Below are 24,833 nucleotides of genomic sequence, written 5' to 3'. Positions count from 1 at the left end.
AATCAAGCACACGTGTTAAAAGAATAATTCTTGTAAATTGTCAAAGAATGTAAATTATTTTTATTCAACTTTAAACGGTAAACTATAGTTACCAAATCAAGTCAGATTCATTTAAAATAAAACACAATAACACGTATAAATTCTAAGAACACACGTTAACTTGAGGAATCTCATTTCAGTGAACACATGTTTATTTAAGCATGCACTTGAGTTTCAAGTTCGTGACCAAGAAATGCATAAGAAAAGAAACACACATCTAATACATAATCTATGATCATGTTTACTTTGAAAGAAAATGAAATGCAATGTTTGATCATGTTTATTAAATATAAGATCAGAAAATGAATGAAATATATTCAAAGAATAATCATAACTTGTTTAAATCAAGAAATGTCAGTAGCTTTTATGGGTTGTATCAAAAACATAGCTGGCTGGGGCTGGCAAGAATTAATATTTGAAGAGATAGTGTGGCAATCATGATCCTACTGCAAATCTGCAAACTTAATTCCATTCAAAACTTTTAATTTCCAAGAACCTTCATCTTCATAATCATCACTTGAGTTGTGCTAGCTTCCTCTGTTAATTTTATTTATTTCTATTTATACCTTTTTTTTTTTTTTTTTTAAACAGAAGTGTTTGGGCCAATTTGCACGTATCTCGACAAATTTCTTGGGGTCTTGAAGTTTTCATATAATCTCTTGAGACTTTGAAGTTAAAGATCGGATAAAATCCTCCAGTAGTCACTCCTATTAGCAATTGAGGGGAATTGAATTCAAAACCTCTTGAGTAATACACCTAAAAGTCTCTATCATCTGACCAGATTACTTAAAGGTGGGTTTTTTTTTATTTGAAAATTGTGCTCTATTTGTACTTTGGTTTCAGTTAGGTTATGTTAATTTGTACTCCATCTCTTACATGCTTACATGCAAGGATACGCAAAAGATTTTTTCTTGAATTTTTTTCAAGTGCATTGAATATATATATATATATATTTTGTGTGTGAAGTTTTGACTTTAAAAAATTATTTCGTAGAAATAAGAAGGGTTCGGTAATTTTTTGGTATTTTGTTTTCAAAATGCACTCAAAAAATTTTTTTTTTTTAAAAAAAAAAAAATTGTATTTTTGAGATTTGTGAATGTGTGCAACATCATTTTCCGAAAACAATATATGAAAGAAAAATAGACTTATTTGAAAATAACAGAAAGATGTATTAATATATATAGTGGATAAAATATTTTCTTTAAATAATTTTATAATCAAATTAAAATAGATTATAAAATTATCTGATAAATAAAATAAAACAATTTAAATGTGTCTTTGGGTTTTGACAAATGAATCTTGAAAATAGAAAAGCAACCAAAAATTATTATTATTAAATTCTTATGTAGAATTGGACGAGCTGCTGCTTGAAAGTCGAAGCGAAGGTTGACTTGCCAAAATCAATTTGTGCCTGAAGGAAATTTTCTGGGCAAGGTTGCAGTTATACAAGTTCTGCAGAATTTCCTGCTAGAGTGCCAGAAAATTCTGCTAGTTAGATCCTGAAATGGTCCAAAATGCGACCGTGAAATTGATGTAAACTCAAGATGATAATTTATGATTTTTGAAACATCTTTGCTCAAAGCATTATAAGAAAAATGTAGATTACTCCAAGAGGGTAGTTGGTCAATAGTTACAATATTTCACTTGCTTTTTCTTCTAAACTAATTATCTGTGAGACTGATCTTCCCGCAACATAGGTATTGCTTTCGACAATCAATAATTTCCAATACCTGAGATGTAGAACTTCAGATATTAGCTGAATCAAAAGACACCGAATCATCAAGAAACATGAATAACTAGATGTGACAATTTATGCCTGGAAGTTCTACCTTCACAGTATGGTGAAGATGCTGAAGAAGAATATTGATCTATAATTTGAGTTTGTTTTTCCGCATTATTATAGGTATATTCCTAATCTGAGCTCTTTCAGTTCTGTTTCCACAATCCATGGTGGCCTATTGGGAGAAGAAAACAAGTGACAATTAAAACCAACAAGAAAATAGGTAAATAGATGAACAAAGAGTTCAACAACAGGAGAAGAAGCATTACTTGTTCATTACGAAGTTTATTGTTCCTTGCGCAGCACGCTCAAGCAGAACTTCCCTTGCCTCGATTGCAATACCTTCAGGCTGAAGAAATTTTTTTTTTATAAATTATCATAAAATTTAAAATTAACATTTCTGACGGTAAAGTTTTCATGCCATTGTGCATACCTCTTCTGGAAACCAAACCCCTGGCTGTGTGACTCCCTCAAGAAGCGCAAGGGTAAAAGCAGCTGTAGCAGTTCCCACGGGTCTGAAACAAATGTAAACATCTTGCTTAAAACATCCTATAATGTCTTCCAGAATCTATCCGTAACTTATGAACTAGTATAGCACACAATATAATTTATTGATTTTGAGGGAAGAGCTCTACTGAATATGAATTGTAGAAATGAAGACGAAACAGCTTACCCAAAAAGCCTCCTGTGACTAAATATACCAAGTATATCGCGTCCATCTGAGCATTCCAAGTCAATCTGCCAGTAAAAAGAAGAATTAGCAAAGGGACTTGTATTACACTGAACCCTGAGTGGATATCGTATTTTCATTTCAAGAAAATTAGAGAATAATAATAATAATAAAAGTAAGTTAATATTGTAATCTCACCAGTTAATATTGTAATCTCACCCTCATGGATACATGTTCTCCAGCGATCCCATCGAATACTCGGACTACAGGTCAAACAACTGAACCAACTGTTGGACTTTGTTTCGGTCTCTCAGATACTCCAGAAATATTGAACCAAAACTAAAGTTCTTATCCAGAGGAGCTAAACAAACAGCTACTCATTTAAACAGATGCTTGATCAAATCAATAATCGATGCAGCATTTGTTTCTTAGATTTTGCTACCAAGTTCCTGATAGGAACAGTTACATGGAATAAGTTACAGAAGATTTTTATCTATTAAAAGTGCATGTGTCAGTTGTAATTTAAATTTTTTTAGGAATTAATCAATCACCAAATCATTAAATGATGCTCAGAACATTACATATGATATGACCACTAGTTATGCTTCCCCAGCAGCTTCCATAATATATGGGCATTATAATAACATATAACTCAATAACAAGCCACTTGAAAAATCTAATAATCTGCCAATTCAAGCTCTGGGTAAAGTAACTGCATACAGGAGAAAGAAGCTTTGTCATGGCAACCATTCCCAAATTCCAGAAGAATGGTGCGGTTCCCAATCGAGCACTGACAGTTGGTACTCCTAGGATTTCATGAGCACTTCACACCTCTGGTAAATTCCTGAAAATAAATGATTCAGTTGAATTTAACTGTTGCAGGAAATAAAGCAATTTCACGATCCACAATTTTTCAATCAAGTGGCTACACCAAAACAAATGGCTAAATGTAAATGACATTCATCAAAAGCTACGCACTAGCAATTGCATGAATTCTTATAGTAAAGGTTGACTCAGGGATGGAAAACCACCAATTTTATTTTAATCCAGCTCAATACAATAAGCAATCTATCAACTCTCTGACATTTTATATACTTTAAGGAACATAATTGGTGAATCAATACATTTAGGTCTCTTATATCAATCTATTCTTCACATGAGAGTAGTAACTGTTATATATTTATCAGTTCTCTATGCTAATTTAGCCATGAGAATTTATCATGGTATTTAAAAAAAAAAAAAAATTATCCATACTGTGAGGAATATTGCTTGACTTACCCTGAATTTTGCTAATATAAAAAAAAGTCGCGCTGGTTTTGAAATTGGTTAAAAGCCTCACATAAATTTATGAAAACTGTAAAGTTTCTCAAATCATTAGAGAAATCTTTCCCACTAGTTTTGAAATCAACTTCTTTCCTTTGAACTTACAATAGAAAGACATCTTTTCTTCCAATTCATTTTCCGAAATCAACATTGATCATTCCACTATACGGCTTCAGTTTGACCTTTTCTCCTGCTTGGATATTGCACCATCATGGTTAGATATCATATAAGTAGAACAAGTGAGCATAGATAATTCACAACATGCCCTTGAAACTGACCTTTACTATATGCAACAACTTCCTCTCCAAGAAGTTAAAAACTAGTAGCTAACATTGTAGGACCAGCACCACCGGTGCCTGCTGTATAATAGCTGAATCTGAGAAGAGCATATTTGCACATACATCATATATACAAGGACAAAGACGGGAGGAAAGCAAGCTATCTATAAGTTTTGTGAGGGAAATGCATGGATACTCCTTTGGTTTTGGCTCCCAAAGCTTGTATGCATGATTATGAAACTAGCTTGAACCCAAAAGCTTGAACTAATGGGCAACGAGCCAACTCCTTGTATATAAATCCTTCAGTTTTTCTACTCCATAGGGCGTTTACTGCTCACTTAGTTATCTTATATTCATATGACATGATGATTATTGCTCAAACCTCACTCCTTTATTGAATTCCTCCACTCCATCCCCAAACAACCTTTCCCGACAAATATTAAAATATTCCTAAGAGGAAATTCATAAGTTGATTGCAATCCTTAGTTGTTGGAGTTTAAATAAGATTCAGAAGTGTAAACTTATAGGTTTTATGGTTACTAGACCTGGAGTTTGAAATAGATTTGACTAAAAGGTCTTAAAGCAGGTTCATTTAACTAAAAATGAAAAAAAGAAAGATAATTACGAATATTCTCAACATTTTTGTTGATGGGGTTCACAAAATTATAAAAAAGAAATGCAAAAAATCAGAATAAACTATAAAATGTCAATCATTAGTTGAAACTAATTCAGCAAGGGGAGTGATACTGGAGAGTGGATAAACAATTGGCAGGTATAATCACCTTAGCCTCTCTGGCTCTCCCTTGCTTTCATCTCTCACAGCACAAACTAGCTGTGCAGCCATCACTGCCATGAAAGGTGTAGCACTTATATATGTGAGTAAGAATCTCAAAAAGCCAGGTAAGATTACCAACATAGATAATATTTACTTTATGGCAATGATTCTGTGGAGTTTACATATTACAATAATGAATCTTTTTCCCTTCCATTTTGGTTACTTCTATTCTAATTTTTCCTTAGATTTATATAGCCAGATGTGCACAGTGCAGAACAAAAATATTCATAGTAGCACCATTGCTCACTCCGGGATAGATTCTGCCAGTAGTTATTGCTGGAACATTTGCAGCTATTGCTCTATCCTTCAAGGATTTCGCACGCAATGCATAGCTGGTATCATCACAAACGTCCAAATATGCCGTCTGTTGGGAGATAGAACAAACACTTCATGAGACAACATCTTGGTTAAATTGTAGAGTCGGTAAACATGCTAATTATTATCACATAGATGAGAGAGAGAAAACATAAAAGAAAAGAAAATTTCACATAATAATTACCTTTCCTCACCTTGGTCTCTATAGCAGCTTCCAGAACATTGCAATTCTGTGACTGTCAACACATTTTTAGTATCCAAACCTCAACTTCCTTCTGAAAGAGATCTTTAATATATAAATTGTTATTGAACTCATTTGCATAAGGAACTGATAGGAATTCACAAATTTTTGTATTTTAACAAACTCATTTCAGAAAAATTTTGAAGTCTGATTTTTAAAAAATGGAAACGTCGGCCTGAGCGAAAGAGAAGGACTTTGCACCTCTTAAAGCAGTTTCCAATGAATCCACATTATCAATGTTAACTTCAGCAAGCTCAGAATTCTTCCCCAATTTATCCACCATTGCAGCACCTTTTTCCCTGCCATAACACAAAATCCTTCAGCTGCCATCTCAATTAACAACATGTTTCTCTTTCTCAATTCAATTCTTTTAAAAATAAAATAAAAAATTTAAATTTTGACACTCACAAAATACATTTAAACCTAAACAAAACAGCAACACGAACACGGAACACGTCCTACAAGCTCTAAACTTCATCAATTTCCAATCTTTCTTCCATTTTCTGGGAAACCAAACACAGAAAAGAAAAGGGTGGTCTTAATTTCACCTGTTACGACAGCCAAAAACGATCTGGAGTTGAGGCGAGAGCTTGGAGAGAGCAACGGCAGTGGAACCTCCAACGCGGCCATGCCTCCCAAAACCAAAACGCGTCTTCTCCTGGAGTTGAGGTCTGTCGATTAAGGTCTCTTTGACGCTGGCACAGGCCATTACTGAGGTAGAATTCAAATTAAGAGGAGCTGGCGCCATGGCTGTGAGCTCAGTGTTCTTCTATGCCTTGCAAAATTTTCTTATCTAATTAACGGTTTATAGTGGTGATGACGTGGCCCAATGAAGTCTCTGGTGACGTGGCTGATTTTGTGCCATTGAAAAATAGCTGTAAATTAAAGGAAATTAGTGTAAATAGACGTATTTTTATGTTAAATATTTTTTTTTCTTTTTGTTATAATTTAGTTAAAAATTCATTTTTGAATGTAGCCTTTATTTGTTTGACATGAGATATCCCGTGTTCAACTAAACTTAAACAGTTCGTATATAGTATACCTAACAATTGTCGAATGTGTTTGAAATCGTCGAATGTGTTTGAAATCATTCCACGTAAAGTTATGTTAAAATCCAACTTTAAGCTAAATTTTTTAAGTTCTTTTTAAGATTTTCTCTTTCAATTAATGGAATAAGTTTTTCAAAAAGGTTTTGTTTCTGTCCTTCCTTTAAGCTTTTCTTAATTTATTTTGCTCTTGCTAAAATTTTCTTTTATTTTTTTATGGTTTTCTTGCAAGAGGTTCTTAAGGAAATTTCATATTAATATGGTTTGTTTCACTTTTAAAATGTAATAATGATAAAAGGAAAAGAAAAAATAGGGGCCTCTAATGGACCCTTCAACCTCAAAGGGTTGAGGCTTAGTCCTGAGCCAGAGGATCCGGCCCATCTCAACACAGTTTTATTTGGGTTTATACCCTAAATATTTATACAATAATGTTATAAACACCGATTTTTTACACCGAATTTTTGTACCGAAGGGCGTGACATCTAATCAGACGCAACCACATTGGAGACAAAACACGTTTTCCGTGAATAAATAGTCATCCAACAATTATGGACGACCGTCCATATTCATCACAAATGGACAACCGTCTACCAATCTCGTACAAAAATAACAATGGACTCTTGTCCATAATATATGGACGGGAGTCTATTTCCTATGGATGGGCGTCTATCTCGAATGGACCCCCATCCATAAATTTTTAAAAATATAATAATGGATGTCTGTCTATTGGCAAATAAAAAAAAATTATTTGCCTCGTACAGATACCAAGGTTTGAGTGATGGAAATTATTACTGATTTATGTTGTTTTTTTTTTTTTTTTTTGGCAGTTGAACAGACTATTATTTTGTTGATGTATTGATTATTTTGAATATTTTAGTTTTGCTTCTCATTTAGATTACAGACATATTCTTATGCTGGTAAATGGTATATTGATTTATTTTGATTTTGCAGGACTAGCAGTGAATTTCGTGTAAATTTTAAGTATTAATATCGATCTCTTTATTAATTTACCCAATAACTTAAACCTTGGAATCAGGCAGCTATTCAACACTATATTATTTAAATACCCGTTACAACACTATATTATGGAACCCTGGAGGGCTGGGTTGGATGGTGAGGCCTGTGGTTTGCTCCAACATGGTTTAGGGTTTAAACCCTTTTATGGGCATCTGCATGATCAAAGTCACTGTTTTTCGTTCCCCAAAAATTATAAGGTTGAGCGCGAGCTGCAGTTTCTAATCCGAGCTTGCTTCTACGGATAGTTAACATGGTAAAACTAAAATTTGAAGTTTTAGTTTATAAGAATCATTTCCTCCGGTCTGAATATGCATCCAATAAATGAGTGAAACAAGGAAAGTCAAACATAAAAATTTTCCAACTGGAATATGAACTTTGACCTTGTGCCAATCTTAATGGATAATCATTTAATTGTCAAAACACTGACATCAAAACCATCCTCGAAATGCAATATTGATAACGTATTTGTTATGCATAAAATACTAACATCAAAACCATCAATTGAGCTATCAGTCTCATCAATCAAAGTTTAGCAAGCCACCAAAGACAAAATGATATTAAGTGTCAAAACTCAAACCGTCTCAAAAAGATATTACATAACACCTGTCCCAATTTTATCAAAATAAAGGATTAGAATGAATGAGAGTCAAAATAACTAACAAAAACACTCATTACATTGAGCTTAAAGGTATAAATGGACAACTCTCTTCATAAAAGAGGAGGCTTAGCATATGAGAGCTGGACATACATTCGAGCTTCAACCATTATTTTTCTCTATAAAAAAAAAAAAAAAAAAAAAAAAAAAGCATTATTCCATCTTTGTACACCTTATAGGCGATACCAGAAAAATAGTCGGAAAATAATAAAATAGCAATTGACGTAAGATTTGCTTCAACCATCCGAGCCACTATAAAAATCTCTTTTGTCAATCTTTTATTTATGTTTCTTCAAACATATATTACCATTGCATCATAATCAACTCTCATAATCATATCACGTATGCTTTCTTAACACTTTAAATATGTAGAGTTGTTGGTGTCAAAATCAAGTCTCAACAGTTTTCTTGTTTGATTTATTGCTCTTATGAGCCTATTAGTCAATTACTTCCAAGAAAATCTTGTATACAATGTCAAAAATATCTGTAAAAAAGAGTTAAATAAATAAAATTTTCAATACCAATTATTCTCCTTGGACTGTGATTATCTATCAACATCAAGGACTACTATTCTACGAGGCTCATTTCGCCACATAAGTATTGTTGAGTGGAAGCAAGTTAAGATTAGTCAAGCTGATGCCTTATTTTATGAGTTTCTTGGCAGCAATAAGCCAAAATATATGTTGTCCAGTATTGTTTTTTCCCTTGATGAACAGGCAAAGAAGATTAGCTAAAAATAACAGCATTTTGCATCACCAAAGGGTGCCAAAAGTTTTCACGGAACTGTGACTCCTGAGAGGAGAATCCCTGTCACATCACACATCGTTAGAGAGCGAAAACTTTGATCAGTTTACAAACCGTGACTCCTCATAATTAAGTCGTGTTTTAAATGAAAGATGTTTGTTTAAATAAAGAAAATCAATTAAGATGGGATCCAAATCAGATAATATTTTCGTATATTCTCGATCGAGTAGCATGTGTTATATATATATATATATATATATACAACACCTTGCATAATTTCCTTAACATAATTTACTTAATGTGAACTCTTAGTTGCAAAAATCTTCATCAAAGAAAACTGATAGAAGAATTTTCCAAGTAAGAATATACATCCAATAAATGGGTGAAACAAGGAAAGTGACAAATGAAAATTTTTCAAACTAGATATGGGCTTGACCTTGTGGCAATCTCGGATACTTCTGAGAAACCTGATTGGCCCTTAACTGGACCCTTAACCTGTAACTTTGCCAGGTCAGTCAACTCGAACTTGTGGAAAACTTAATGAATCCTGTCCCTTAACTGGACCCTTAACCTGTAACTTCTGGTCCATGTTTTTCAGGTTTGGCTCATGCTTAATTTTGAAGGTTAGCCACCAGGCGGCCAAAGACTTTTCTTCAGGGTCTAGAAATGCAAAAGGAGAATTGTAAAGAACTTTGCCACCAATTATGGCAGATTATGTGATTCACTGAAGTTGACTAGTCTTTATTCATCTTAATATATCATTTGAAAAGTCTTGGTGTCATAAAATTCCATGGAGTAATTGACAAAAGATCTGGAACTGATTAGTCAAGACTGAGGTTTAAAATACTTGCTGCCTCCATCTCTATATATAGAGGTGGATGCTTAGCTAAAAGATTGTGCCCCAGAGAAGAATTAACTTTGGTTTTTATTTTATTTTTCTGATCCATGGCTTTCTTCTCTTATTCCGCAAGTGAAAAACCTTTCAGGGTTACAATGTTGTTGCTCCTTGGGTTGTTGATGTCCTATATAGGAGCATCAGGTCTCTCTCTCTCTCTCTCTCTCTCTCTCTCGCTCTCTCTCACACACACAAATTATACTATAGCACTTTATCTAATTTAATCGTTGGAGATTATTTTAACGTGTGCTTCAAGGATGCATGTTACTGAGACTTTTCAAAAGATTTGACTAATTGTATTTGATGTCTTAAAAACTACATTACTATACCTTTTATTAAAGTTTGACACAAAAAATTTCCCCTTCTAACATATTTATTTAACAGGTTGTTTTGCGTTACGTCATTATACATTAAGAGTTTGTATACTAAATTTATACGTGTAGTATTATTCTTGATTATTTAATTAATTAGTTAATACTATGGGATTTCAAAAGATAAAAGCAATATGATGTCTTTAGAATTTGTGCATAAGGATCTGTACTCGAAATCTACATATGTAGTATTATTTCTGTTTATTTAGTCTAATAGTTTTTACTAACAGGTTAAGGCTCTCAATTGTTTTCTTCATGTTCAAAAGCACTTCGAGATTTTACATATAAAGCACTACAATTTCAAAAGTACTTCTAATTTTTTTTTTGCAGGCGCCATAGGGGTATGCTATGGAAGAAATGGTAACAATTTGCCATCACAAGCTGACGTTGTGAGCCTCTACAAAGCAAATAACATTGGGCAAATGCGAATTTACGATCCGGATCAAGCAACCCTCCAGGCCCTGAAGGGATCCAACATTCAACTCATCCTCGACGTCCCGAAAGACAAACTCCAGGACCTCACAGATTCTGCAAAAGCTGGAGATTGGGTCCAGACAAACGTCCTGGCCTACTCTGCTGATGTCAAATTCCGATACATTGCAGTCGGAAACGAAATCCACCCTGCTGATGCAGAAGCTAAATATGTTCTTCCTGCAATGCAGAACGTTCACAATGCAATAGCTGCAGCAAATTTACAAGGCCAGATCAAGGTTTCAACCTCAATCGACACTACTTTGGTAGTCAATTCCTCGCCTCCGTCCGCGGGAACTTTCAGTACTGAAGCGAGCTCCTACATCACCCCCATAATTCAATTCCTGGCACAAAATGGAGCTCCACTCCTTGTCAAAGTGTACCCTTATTTTGCCTACATCGGTAACACCGCGCAAATCAGCCTGCCTTACGCGTTGTTTACGGCTCCAGGAGTTGTAGTAACAGATAATCAATATCAATACAAGAATCTGTTCGATGCGATAACAGATGCTCACTATGCCGCTTTGGAAAAGGCTGGTGCCCCCAATTTGGAGATTGTTATATCAGAAAGTGGGTGGCCATCAGAAGGAAATCCTGCAGCCACTATGGAAAATGCAGGAACTTACTACAGGAATTTGATTGGTCATGTGAATGGAAACACAGGGACTCCCAGGAAGCCTGGAAAGGCTATTGAAACATATTTGTTTGCCCTGTTTGATGAGCACCAGAAAACTGCAGGGACTGAGCAGCATTTTGGTGTCTTCTCGCCAAGTAAAGCGCAGAAGCATCAACTAACTTTTGCCTGAAAGAGTTGCTACAGGTTTCTGATGGGCTTTAAGTTTAAATAAGGGTGTCTTGTGCTCCCATTTTATAATGTACTCAAGGCTTTTCATTATTTCATATGATAAATAAAGCTATTAATTAATAATTGTCACATTCTACATCTTTAGCCAAATAAGAGATGAGTCAATTTATAAGTTTTGTGTCTCTTTAAATAAGGTGAAAAATAATTGCGTGAAGCTTAGAAGCAAATCCATATAAGTTAGGTACAAAATAGATAATATCTATTTAGATGTGCCGACAAGCCAGGGCTGTACAACATTTTCTATTAAGCAAGTCCCCGATCCTCACCCAACATAAAATAGAAATCTTGGTCTAATCAATTTGAATGAAAAAAAAAAAAATTGACACAAGTATATATATATATATACTATATGCTTTTGACAAAGCATCGCTGTATCAGAGACTAGTATGTATATTGATGGGGGGTACTATAACAAAGGTGTTATGCCTCAATCGAATTAATCAAACAATCAAACATAAACACACAACAAATCAAGAAAAATCACAACACCAAAATTATCGTGGTTCACTTATCCAAATTGGATAAGCTACATCCACGTTGAGCTCTGGAAATGAGAGAGCCCACTGTACTACTTATAGAGATCAAGATCCAACAAGATCAATTACAATCGAAGATCACACTCCCTACAATTTACAAGAAATCTTCTCAACAATTTAACCCTAAAGAATCTCACCAAGAAACCCTAAGAATGAGAGCAAGAATACCCTCCTAGAATAACTATCCTAATCACTCAAACAACCCAAGTTACAAAGATTTCTCACACACGAATAAACCCTAACAGAGAGCAATTTCTATTCAATAGAGACAATAATCGTAGAGCACCAAAATCTGACTGTTCAAGCGCTTATATACCATTGACCAAATTGAAGGACTCCAGTCGCTGTATCAATGGCTAGGATCCAACACAAATTAGCTCAAAATGGCAGCGTTCCATTAATCCCCAAAGTGACACTATTTCAGTCTTCACTTCAACAATCTCCACCTTGAAGACTTGAAAATCCTATAGTGTAGCTTACTCTAAGCCATATCCCTGATAGCTCTTTGCCACTTCTGATCACTCCATTAATAGCAACTTCAAGCAGTGCCTAAACTTTGCTGGAGTGATTATCTTTGTGCCCATATTTGCTGTATTTTCTTTAGTGGCAACTTTCTTCAATTCAACTACTCCTTGAGCAACCAAATCTCTCACAAAATAGAAACGAACATCCAGATGCTTGGTCCTTTCATAATAGACTGGATTTTTACTCAGGTGAATTGCACTCTGGCTGTCTGAGTAAATTGTGACCTTCCCATCAAAAAAGTTTGCCTCTGACATCATTCCCTACAACCAAACAGCCTCCTTAAACACGTCTGCTATAGCCATGTACTCAGCTTCAGTCGATGAGAGTGCTATAACAGGTTACAACTATGATTTCTAGCTTATGCAATTTCCTCCAAAGGTGAAATAGTAGGCAATTGTAGATTTTATGGTGTCTTTATCACCTGCAAAATTAGAATCTACGAAACCAACAAGATCAAGTGTAGCAACTCTTTTACAGTATTTTAATCCGACACTTAAAGAACTGTTAATGTATCTAAGAACCCATTTCAAGGCAATCCAATGTTCACTGCCATGGTTGGACATGAATTTGCAAAGCATTGAGATGGCAAATGATAGGTCAGGCTTGTTGCTTATCACTACATACAGTATAGAACTAATTACATTTGCTTATGGGACAATATCCATCTTTATCATTTTAGTTTCAGTTTTAGGACACTAGGTTTTATTAAGCATAAAATGGTTTGCTAAGGGCATAAAGACAGGTTTTGACTTAGTCATTCCAAACTTCATTATCAATTTTTTCAGATACGATTTCTGATCAATTTTTAACCCATAGTTTCTCCTATCTTTAGTTATAACCATGCCTAAAATTTTCTTGGCATTTCCTAAGTCCTTCATATCAAATTAAGAACTTAATTTCTTCTTTAATTCTTGTATTTTAGACTTGGATCTACTGACTAGCAACATATCATCAACATACAACAAGAGGTATATAGGCAGGTCCTCATCTAAATCAAAATAGAAGCAGTTGTCATATATGCTTCTTCTAAACCCCAAGCCCACAATAAAGGTATCAAATCTCTTGTACGATTGCCTAAGGACCTATTTAAGGCCATAGAAGGATTTGTGTAATAGGCATACATGATTTGGTAGCCTATAATCTATAAAACCTATAGGCTGGCACATATAAATTTCCTCATCTAAATTGCCATGTAAGAATGCAATGGCTACATCTAACTGTTCTAATTCTAAGTTTTGGTGTGTAGCAATGGAAAGCATTAGTCTGATAGTTTTATATTTCACTACCATGGAAAAGACTTCATTGAAGTTTATTCCCTCTCTTTGGGTATAGCCTTTGGCTACTAGCCTAGCTTTATACCTAGGGGAATCAAAGGCTGAAATGTCATCTTTGAGTTTGAATAAGTATCAGTTTGTGGTCTTTTGGTTTAGGCACCAAAGATCAGGTTTTGTTTACCTCTAAGGAGTGCATCTTCTCTCTCATTGCTGCTTTCCACTTGTCTCTTTCTTAAGACTTCATGGCCGCTTCATATGTGTCAGGTTCTGACCTTTGAACTTCTGTACTTGTAAGCAAAGCAGTAAACATCAAATCTGCATATGAATATCAGGTTGTTGGCCTTACCTCTCTCCTGGTTCTATCCTTGCAAGTTGGTACTGCTGTAGGTCAACATGTGGGGGTTTTATAGTTTCTTCTACAACTTCTTCTTTTGGTTGGTCAGGGCCAAATTGTTCTGTTTTAGCTTCTGGTGGTGGTTCTAAGTCTAGCTGGGGAGAATTTGGTTGTTATGTCATAGGCTCCACCTTAATTTGTGTACAATCAATAGGATTAAGAGATGTTTCAAGGTTACTAAGGGGTCTTTGATCAATGGCAGTAACTTTTCAGGGTAATACCCCTTTATTAAACACCACATCTTGGCTTACTATGATTTTTACCCCTGGAGTTTCCCTATCCCACAGCATGTATCCTTTTGTGCCTTCTTGGTATCTTAGGAATATGCATTTAGTGGACCTAGGCAGCACACCCAAATATTCTTAGGTGGCTTAAATAAGGCTTCCTCCCAAACCAAACTTCTTCAGGACATTTACCATTTATGGCAGTTGATGGACTTCTATTTACTAAGTAGGCTATTGTGGCTAATGCTTCCCCCCAAAAAGTGTTTAGTAGCCCTGAGGTGAACAATAGGCATCTAACCTTTTCCAATAAGGTTCCATTCATTCTCTCAGCCACGCCATTCTGCTGAGGGGTCCTAGCAATAGTCACATGCCTCAGGATTCCTTATTCTCTACAGAATGTGTCAAACTCAGTATTGTAAAACTCTAGCCCATTATCTGTTCTTAAGGCCTTCACCTTCTATCTAACTGGTTTTTCACTAACAGTTTCCACTCTCTAAACTTGGCTAAGGCTTGGTCTTTGGTTTTTAGGAGATAAATCCAAACTTTCCTACTGTAGTCATCAACTATTGATAAGAAGTAACTGTTTCCACCATGGGACCTAATTCTAATATTAATTCATGCAACCTCAATTCATATATCACCTTATTCCAACCAATTTCAAATCAACCTAAGCTATGATTCATTTGCAACACCCTAACACAAATCCGGCCAACACTCCACAAGCACACACAACCCTTATGACAACTTTAGAACAACACCTTTTATCTATTCTCAATCAACACTAACTCATTCCAATGGAAATACACAACACAAATTGGAACACAAACAAAACAAGCCAAACCCGAAATTGAGATGAATGGTAACCAAATGGGAAAATAACTTACAAGATAGATGGCCAAGGATCATTCAAGCCTAAAAGAGCTCCACCAGCCTGAAAAATCAATCCACCACCAAGCTTGGCCGAAACTTAGGTAAAGGAATTCAAAGAGAAAAAACAAATCTCCGTAGAAAACACTATTCATGCAATATTCATTGTCTAATTCATATTATGAAAGAGTGGCCTTTAAATAGGCTTTACAAAACATGAGAATTGTCCTAACAAATGTTTCAAAATCTTACACAAACTATATTAAGGGTTAATTCTCCACCATTCAATTATAAAAGGCAAACCATAACCATTTAATGCAAAGGACAACCACTCCTTAAATTATGGATTTATGTTCCTAATTGCAATTTACTTGATTTTCCTTCACCAAATTGAATCAAATAGCATCCACACATTGGGCTTGGACCAATTAAGCTTCTCCCTACTTGATCTCTGTAATCTCTCACTAGGCAAGTATTCACTAAGTATCTTATAGAGAGAATCCAGAGAATTGCTAGCTTAAAAAGGGTGTTCATCTAAAATATTTATCCTTAATCCAATTATAAAATATTATTACACAATGACTATTTCTCACATATATAAAAATAATAAGAATCATTTTCTAATGAAGATGTTCTCTAAATATTATTACTACCAAAAATACATACATAAATCCACATTAATTCCTTCACTGAGACAGTGTGTGCAACCCTCTCGCCAGCTTGACGTCTCTCAATCGCTACAATCTAATACCTGCAAAATAAAGAAAGCAACGGGGTGAGCTATAAATGCTCAATAAGTAAATCAAATCTAACTATGCTCTTACTCCGCTGTCCTCGTTTTCGCTATACTGCTTCTAAATTTCTGCTTGCTTTCTCTCTTTATTCTCAAGCGTACTACTTAGCAGTCTTCTATTTTTCTCAAATCTTTCTAAAACTTTCTAGTGTTGTGCTATTCTGTATCATTTTATTTCTCTTCTCTGCTAGATTATATCTTTCTGTTTCTTTCTCTACTCAACAAATCGCTAAGTTTTGTTGCTATTTGTCATGTTTCTAATTTCTATTCTTTTCTAGCATATATCTAATTTATGTTCCTTTCTCGTATATCTCTAATTTCTTTTCTATTCTTGTAGGCTTCTATTTTCTTTTCTTCTCTATTTTCATGGGCTTCTATTTTCTTTTCTTGGCTAGTCAGACATACAATAATAAAATAAACTCTTTAATCTATGCATAAATGCATAAAATGCAATGCACATAAAATGTCTGATGCATATGCAAATGATCATGTTTGTATTCTTTCTGAAAATTCTTTTCTAATTCTTTTTGAAATTCTTTTCGTTTCTCTCTGAAATTCTTTCTGTTTTCTATTTGTTATTCTATTTTTCTTTCTTTTTCTCTTTCTGTATTCTGTTCTGGTTTGCCGATCGGACTAGGCTGAGGCATGGATTTGGAAACCTGGCCGTTTGAGCATATTCTGAAATTCTTTCTAGGTACAGTTCTCATCCACATGCACTTCTAGTAGACTGTACAATTATGTTTTCTATTCTAAGGTTGCTCATTGATGGTGGCGTGCATGTGGGAAACTTATGCGTCTCTATCGCCATTAACTAATGCAGCGAATGCTCACAGGTTCCCCATCGCAACAGCCCTCTAAAAACATGCTTTGTAAATCTGAAAAATAACTAGCTAGACATTTTCCAATAATTTTAAAATTTCTGAAATACATGCTATGCTATGTCATGTATTTATATGTTGTCTATGCATAATCCCAAAATACGTGTCTGACTCTAGCATGCATTCTATTAATTCCAAGGCTTTTATTTCTATATTTTTCTGGAAAGCCCAAAGTTCTATTCTAGTAACACACTTAACTTAAATATTTTCTATTTTATTCTTTATTTCTGAATTCTATGCATTGAGTGTGCTTATGCGATTCTATAATTTCTACATAATTCTATAATTCTTCAATTCTATCATGCTATGTAAAATGTACACATACACAATTACATTATCTCTCACAAATTCTACTCTTCTATAATTCTATTAGTAAGATATTAAAACGGCACAATTCAACTAGGGAATGAATTCTACATTTTGGGCAATCTAATTTCTTCTATAAAAATCTATACAAAAACTTAGGTATTAAGTCTACTAACTTGCCCAATTATGCTACTAGATTTTCTCAAACTTATATAGATATCACATAACCATGTCATTAAACTTCTCTCTAATATTTTCTAATGTTACAAACATGTCTTGTACAACTTTCTAAATACAAATTTTAATGTCATAAATTTGCATTCTCTTAACATGATCATCAACTTTGTTATACATGCCCTTCTTTCTTCTTTTCTTTTGGCTACATTCCATACATTAATCTATATTGCCATATTAATCATTGTAAATACAATCTAACATACAGCACAACATATATACTTTGGCTAAATTCTAATTTCTTTCTAACATTCTTAACTAAACTTTTGGCCAATACAACATATTCTCAAGATCTTCTAGCACAATTCTATAGCTTGTAATATATAATAAGGCATGAAAACTATACTCATACCAATCAATTTCTAAAATGGTCATGTATTTAATACATAAACCAAACTTCTATTTCTTTGATGTTTCTTTTGATATCTATACTTGGGAAAGCTTTTCTATTCTTTTTACAATAAAATCACTTATTACATATTGTTTATAACTAATCTCAAAACAAGAAACAACAATATCCTCATTTGGCCAAGCCATTCTTTGAATGATCTTTCTAATTTCAAGCATACAAGCTTGACAATTTATTATGGCATATTGTAATANTCAAGCAAGCTTCAAGGAGCTGGAACATTCGTTTTGATGAGGCCGTAAAAGAATTCGGTTTTATCAAAAACGAAGATGAGCCCTGTGTTTACAAGAAAGTGAGTGGGAGCGCAGTAGCATTCCTAGTGTTGTATGTCGATGACATACTTCTGATCGGGAATGATATACCGAACTTGCAGTCGGTAAAGACTTGGTTATCCAAGTGCTTCTCCATGAAAGACTTAGGGGAAGCAGCCTACATCCTTGGTATAAAGATCTATCGTGATAGATCGCGTAGGTTGCTTGGCCTAAGTCAGAGTGCATATATTGACAAAGTACTGAAACGATTCAGTATGGAAGAATCCAAGAAAGGATTTCTTCCGATGTCACATGGTGTTTATCTCTCTAAGGAATTGTGTCCTAAAACACAAGATGAGAGAGATAGGATGAAGAGGATCCCATATGCATCAGCAATTGGATCCATCATGTATGCCATGCTATGTACTCGGATTGATGTCTCATGTGCTTTGAGCACTTGTAGTAGATATCAATCGGATCCAGGTGAGCGTCACTGGATGGCTGTCAAGAATATTCTTAAGTACTTGAAGAGGACTAAGGATATGTTCTTGGTTTATGGAGGGGAAGATGAGCTCACTGTAAGAGGATACAGTGATGCTAGTTTCCAAACGGACAAAGACGATTATCGATCGCAATCAGGGTTTGTATTTTGTCTCAATGGCGGTGCAGTGAGCTGGAAGAGCTCCAAGCAAAGCACTGTAGCGGACTCTACAATGGAGGCTGAGTATATTGCATTGTCAGATGCGGCCAAGGAGGCAGTCTGGATTAAGAAGTTCGTCACTGAACTTGGTGTGGTTCCTACGATTGTTGATCCTATAGACATCTATTGTGACAACAATGGAGCAATTGCTCAAGCTAGGGAACCACGGTCTCATCAGAAGTCCAGACACATACTCAGACGATTCCATCTCATCAGAGAGATAGTTGAGAGGAAAGACGTGCAGATTAGTAAAGTGCATACTGACGACAATCTCGCAGATCCACTGACAAAGCCTCTGTCGCAGCAGAAGCATGAAAGGCACTTGAAATCATTTGGTATTAAATACATGAATGATTGGCTATAGTGCAAGTGGGAGATTGTTAGAGTAGATGCCCTAGAGCCAATCAATTATTGTAGAATTGACTCTTTGTAATAATGTTCATTAATCAATAATAAAAGGCATTTTATTCTATATCGCGTAAATCATTATTATTGCAATATGTATTGATATATGTCCTTAGAATGGTAGAACTGTGACGAGGGTATCAAGTGTTTCAAATCTTGATAGTGAGAACCCTATGAGCACATAAGGTGGCCATTCTAGAAATGTCAGTAGCCCCAGTATTATTCTGAAGTAAGGGCACAGATAATACGGTAAGGCTATCATAGTGTTGAACGACCCTATCTAAAGGTAGTGACTGATCTCACTTGTCAAGGTTGTTTGGTGACAACCTGGTGCAACACATGGGTGCTTGTTGTAGGCGGATATACCGTAGCAAGTTCACTGGACTGACCCACCAGAGGATTCCATATGGATGGTAACCCCAGTATCTATGGAACAAATCCTCTAACGAATGGTGGTGCATGTGATCCTTATACTTGAGATCACCGAAGCGCCTTGTGCACCAATTGGTACAGTTTGACACTAGCCTAACGCAGTTCTATTTAGAGCTGTCAGTTCGGTGGTGATTGGCTATATCAAAAAGTGTATGGATTCATCACTCCCGGGTATGGGAGAAGTTATCTCACAACGCAATTCAATATATGGCAATGACACTGAAACTGTGGCCACAGTGGGATTGAGTTGTTGCTCTATCCAGATTATAATACGGGTCATTGGTCCAGAAACTGAATATATAATATCAAGAGTAACCGAAGGTTGACACTATTTCTATGCCTTCGTCTCGTCGAGATAACGTATGATGAAAGGATCGAATTGTACGGTAACCATATCGTTGACAGGTAGCTACTTTGCTGAATCAGAATCTATCGGGTGGCCATGATGCCTTGCTAGGGGCCAATCTTGGTCTGTGTATTAGTGAGACGATTAATTGGCTTTAATCGCGATACTATACACTACCGGTATGATGAGGAGTCTATGGGTCACATACATAGAAGATAATTTAAGAGCCAAGAAGAAAGAAGGGCGTTTTCGTCTTTTGGGCGAAGGGGTATTTTGGTAATTTCACAGTACAATTAAATTTGCTGAGGTCGTAGCCTTTTATTTAATTTGTTAAAAAATTTAATAAGTGAAATTACGGTTGAATGTGTGTTCGCACATATTCAAATAAATTATCATTATTGTTAAATGTTAATATATATATTAAATATATATTAATTGATTTTTAATTGAAATAATGATGAAATAAATAAAATATCCAATTTGGGAGTGTTTGGCAACATGGGGTGTTTGGGTTGGAGCCCAAGCCCATTCCATGTGGGAATAGGGCAACTTGGTTTGCCTATAAAAAGAATAGTGTTTGTGTGTTTTATAAATAAATTGATTTTGCCTTTTGAAATAGAAAAAGAAAACACAGCAGCCCCTTATACACTCTCCCACGCCACTTTCACTGTTTGATTGAAAATCAAACTTTTCTTTTGTTCTTCTTGATTTCTTCAGGCCAAGGAGAATCTAGCAAATCCCTCCTTGGTTCTTGGTGGTTGTCTTCGTGTGGACTTCTTGGTTCGATCCTATACTCGGATCGGTAGCAAACACATTCAGAGACAGCATTGGTGGAGCCTCCAAACGTGGGTATGAATCTAAACCTTTGGATTTATTTTTCTGCAGATTCTTATAAAATATAAACTGTAATTTTCTATGCCCTGATTTTGGGTTCTAAGGAACGATCCATGGTTGTAATTATTTTTGTTTTCCGCTGCGCAACCGGGTCGTTTCCTAACAATTTTACCCTTATTCTTTAATTTCTTCCTATTACTTTACAAACACGTATTTATCTTGGCCTTACATCACGTGTATTTTCCATAGTCATTCTGCCACTCTATTCTCATGGCTAGCACACTTAATACATTATATTTATCATACTCACTTATCACTTGAACACATGATTCTATGTGAAATGACCATTTTGCCCCTATTGAAACTTTTATGGAATTTCTCTATAAAACTAGTTAAATATATTTACTATGACTATAAAATAATCCTTACATATTTCTAAATGTGGGTATTACAATCTCCATGGCTTGGGCTACAAAAAAGGGCTTGTGCCATGTCTTGGACCCTTAACGCATCTTGGACAAGTTTGTGAGCTTCCTTGAGTGCTTGGGTCGAATGTTGTCCTCCTTGTAAGGCTTGGGCTTCTTGAATCTTCAATATACAATCTTGCATGTTTAAAGAACACAATGGGCTTGGATTCTCATCATATTCTTTCAGGTCCCCAAAGACCAGAATGTAGGTATTCTAGGCAGTTTGTGGCTAGGTAAGTTCCCTTTGAGAAACTTAGCCTATGCTATTTCCCTAACACACAGTTTTCACAGAATTCTAAGTTAGAGACAGTATCCCTACCAAACATCCCCTGGCTATTAAGTATGTTCATACCTCTTTGACTCATGTGTCCCATCCTCAGGTGCCATTTTTCAGTCATAAATAGATTAGTTGAAAGCAATATAGTATTGAAACATTCAAGATAAAAATCTCCACATAGGATATGAAGACCATTTCTTTTTTCCCCTTTAAGAATAAGATTTTGATTTCTATACACATTCAAGCAACCATTACTAGCCCTATAGGAACATCCATCCTCATCCAAGGTCCCTAAAGATACGAGGTTCCTCTTCAGATCAGGGATATACCTGACCTGGGTTTAGGGTTTTATAAGTTTTCCATCACTTAGTTTTAGAGTCACTGATAAGTGTTCAATAACTGATATTTTCAATTCCTTTACATTAATCTTTGTGATATATTTTGTGATTAATTGAGCTGATTAATGTATTTTCTAAATTAGGAAAGGAATGGAGGCATGCGAATGAAAGTGGAGCATAATGTGTAGTTTTCAAACATTGGCAGATTCGACCTCTGAAGGTTCAGTGGAGACTTTGACAATCTTAGAGTTCCAGAATAAGAAAGAGGTCTTCTTGATATTTAACTAGACATCCTGAGCTTTCTAAATTGGGCTTACGTGTTTTAATCCTAGTAGATCTGGGTATTCAAAGTTTACATCGAAGTCAGAAGATCCAATCCTATTATAGCTTGGGCACCGATAAGTAATTGGGCTATAACTTGAGTTATAGAAGTTCAATTGAGATGCTTGAAGATGCATTGGAAACTTATAAGTAGGGCTACAACTTTCATGAAGAGCCCAGGCCCGAATTCAGTTTTTTTCTAACCCGAAATCAGCTCACAAATTCCAGCTGAAAACTAGTCATCCTATTTTGAGTAGGACTCAATATCTACAATTTAGGAATTTGAGTTGTAAACCTTTTATGGAGGCTATACACATGTTTTTAGGGCTATGAATATAACATTAGGTTTTTATGAGAGAAGGAACACACACACAAGGGGAATTATTCAAATACACTTGTTATTCTGAATTTACGATGTTTGGCTAAACTCTTTCAATTTAGTTCAAGGGGATTTCAATTCCTAACATATGTCGATGGTCTAATGGATAGAGCAATGTTATTTCTTACCTTTCTGTGGATTTGATTTATGCTATTCTGTTTTAATAGAATATGATATTTAATTCGTTTAATTTACTTTAGGTTTGGTAGATTGATTGAATTGATATCAATTACAGCATTACCATTGTCCACAATATCCTATGGACTTCACACCGACCTATTTCAGGCGCAATAACGAGTGCATCCTTATGGGGGTGATGCAATCGTACCGCGTCTTTCTCTGAGAATGTAATCTCTTCTTCTCTGCACACCTTAGTAGGTCGCGACGTCATGTTCATCACACTCACGATGTCATGACAAGCTTCTCGAGCATACTTTTCCTAAGCACCTCGAGATATGGTCCTCAAAATATGATCCCAACAAGATGGAGACCTTTGTGACCACGACGCTTCTTTCCCTTGTCCCTATGATCCTTTTCCCGAACATGAGTTGGACCATCAATATACACCTTAAAGTATTCTTTTTTAATGAGGTCTTCCATTGCCTGCTTAAGAGCCCAACATTCATCGGTATGGTGCCCATTATCCTAATGATAACGGTAATATTTCTTGTTGTTCCTTGCTAAAAGGGGATTATTCATGGGCTCTGACTCTCCGAGCAGATTAGCTTCTTTTGATTTATCCAGAATAGCTTATACCGATGCATTCAATGGAGTATATTGATTCTTGTCACGATCGCAATGAGGAACCTTGGCATAAGATTTTTTGGGCTCAAACTGTTGTTTCTTTCCCTTTCGTTGATCGTCATTGGCCCATCTGCGATCAGCTCTTCTACTACTCTTCCCCCGGCCTTCTTTCCCCTGGTTAGAAGCACTAGTCGATAGATTGGGGTCGTGACGATTTAAAGTAGCCATAGAATCCTCAATTCAGAGGTACTTCTCGATAAGAATGTAGAAGCGAGTGAGGAAAATATCGTCCTCAAATTGTACCTTTTTTTCACAGGTCGGTTTGTGGACAAACTCCCGCAATAATGAGAGTCCTAACTGACTCTTCGGGTGTATTGGCCACCTTATGCGGCTCCTTGGGGAACCTGTCAATATAGGACTGGAGGGATTCATTCCTCTCCTGTTGTATGTTTTCAAATAGCTCAACGGCATTGAGAACTTCCTATTAGCTGGAAGTGTCTCGAAAATAATGAACTCATCTGCTGTCATAAGTTAATAGATCTTGGCGAAAACGATCTAAACCAACGCTTGACATGGGCAATTAGAGTTACTGCTAAACAATGACATTTAGTCAAGCCAGAAACTTGGTGAAGCTCAATGAAGTTGTTAAACTTATAAAGATGATCCTGCATATCAGAATTCCCATCGAATGCTCGCATATCGAGCATTCTAAATCTTGACGAGAGAGGAGTAGCCAACACTGATGGAGAAAAGTGAGATGCCTCAGTGACTTGCTCGCGCTCATTTTGTTGAGCTCTAAGCTACTCCTGAGCTCGCTGTAACTCCTCAATCTGAGGAAGCAGAGCTACTTGGGATCATTTTCCGCAACGTGGGTTCGACCCTCACGATTGCAGTTTAGGAAAGACCGCAGGTTGGACTCTTCCTCCCCTAGGCCAGAGCCTCTGGCATGCCTTGACACACGTTGGTTGGAGTCATGTGTAGGCACTGAATGGCCAGGGGAGCTATCCTGACCTCCATGGTGATTAGAACCGACCCGTGTATGGTGTGTATTTCCCTCGCAATAATGGTCGAAACCATCAAGTCGACGATAATGGGAATCTCCCTACCTTGCACTCTTGTAGAGGTGCCCATGCGATGTGGCATGGGACAGTTCATGATGCAACATATCACCAAGTTCCAAAGCCACAGGTGTTCTACCCGCTTCACGAATGGTATTTGCTAGTACCTTTGAGCTCTTTGGCCTATTATCTGCCACATGCTTTCCTTTGTCTTTACACTTTATAATGCATATGGCATAGGCTTTCGCCTGTGTTTGCACTTTAACGTGACCTATAAGCGTCTTTGGCAACGGCAT

The 24,833-nt window shown here is 35.8% G+C and overlaps 1 protein-coding gene and 1 pseudogene across 1 annotated transcript; one reads left to right on the top strand and one right to left on the bottom strand.

The window, feature by feature from the left end:
• Nucleotides 1–1,936: 1,936 nt before the first annotated feature.
• LOC116130964 lies at nt 1,937–24,833 on the bottom strand (annotated as a pseudogene).
• Nucleotides 9,825–11,547, top strand: LOC116130935 (glucan endo-1,3-beta-glucosidase-like). The gene is made up of 2 exons (XM_031416618.1): nt 9,825–9,982; nt 10,540–11,547. The coding sequence occupies exons 1-2, from the start codon at nt 9,889–9,891 to the stop codon at nt 11,484–11,486; spliced, it is 1,041 nt and encodes a 346-aa protein (XP_031272478.1). The 5' UTR covers nt 9,825–9,888; the 3' UTR covers nt 11,487–11,547.

This window comes from Pistacia vera, unplaced genomic scaffold, assembly GCF_008641045.1.
Source record: "Pistacia vera cultivar Batoury unplaced genomic scaffold, PisVer_v2 Contig227, whole genome shotgun sequence".
Classification (NCBI taxonomy): domain Eukaryota; kingdom Viridiplantae; phylum Streptophyta; class Magnoliopsida; order Sapindales; family Anacardiaceae; genus Pistacia; species Pistacia vera.
The sequence above is the reverse complement of the archived record's forward strand: the minus strand, read 5'-3'. Positions and strand labels throughout refer to the sequence as shown.

Coding starts and splice junctions, on each gene's coding strand:
- LOC116130935 (XM_031416618.1), top strand. CDS start 9,889: ATGGCTTTCTTCTCTTATTCCGCAAGTGAAAAACCTTTCAGGGTTACA. Junction 9,983..10,539: donor GTCCTATATAGGAGCATCAG/GTCTCTCTCTCT, acceptor TTTTTTTTGCAG/GCGCCATAGGGGTATGCTAT.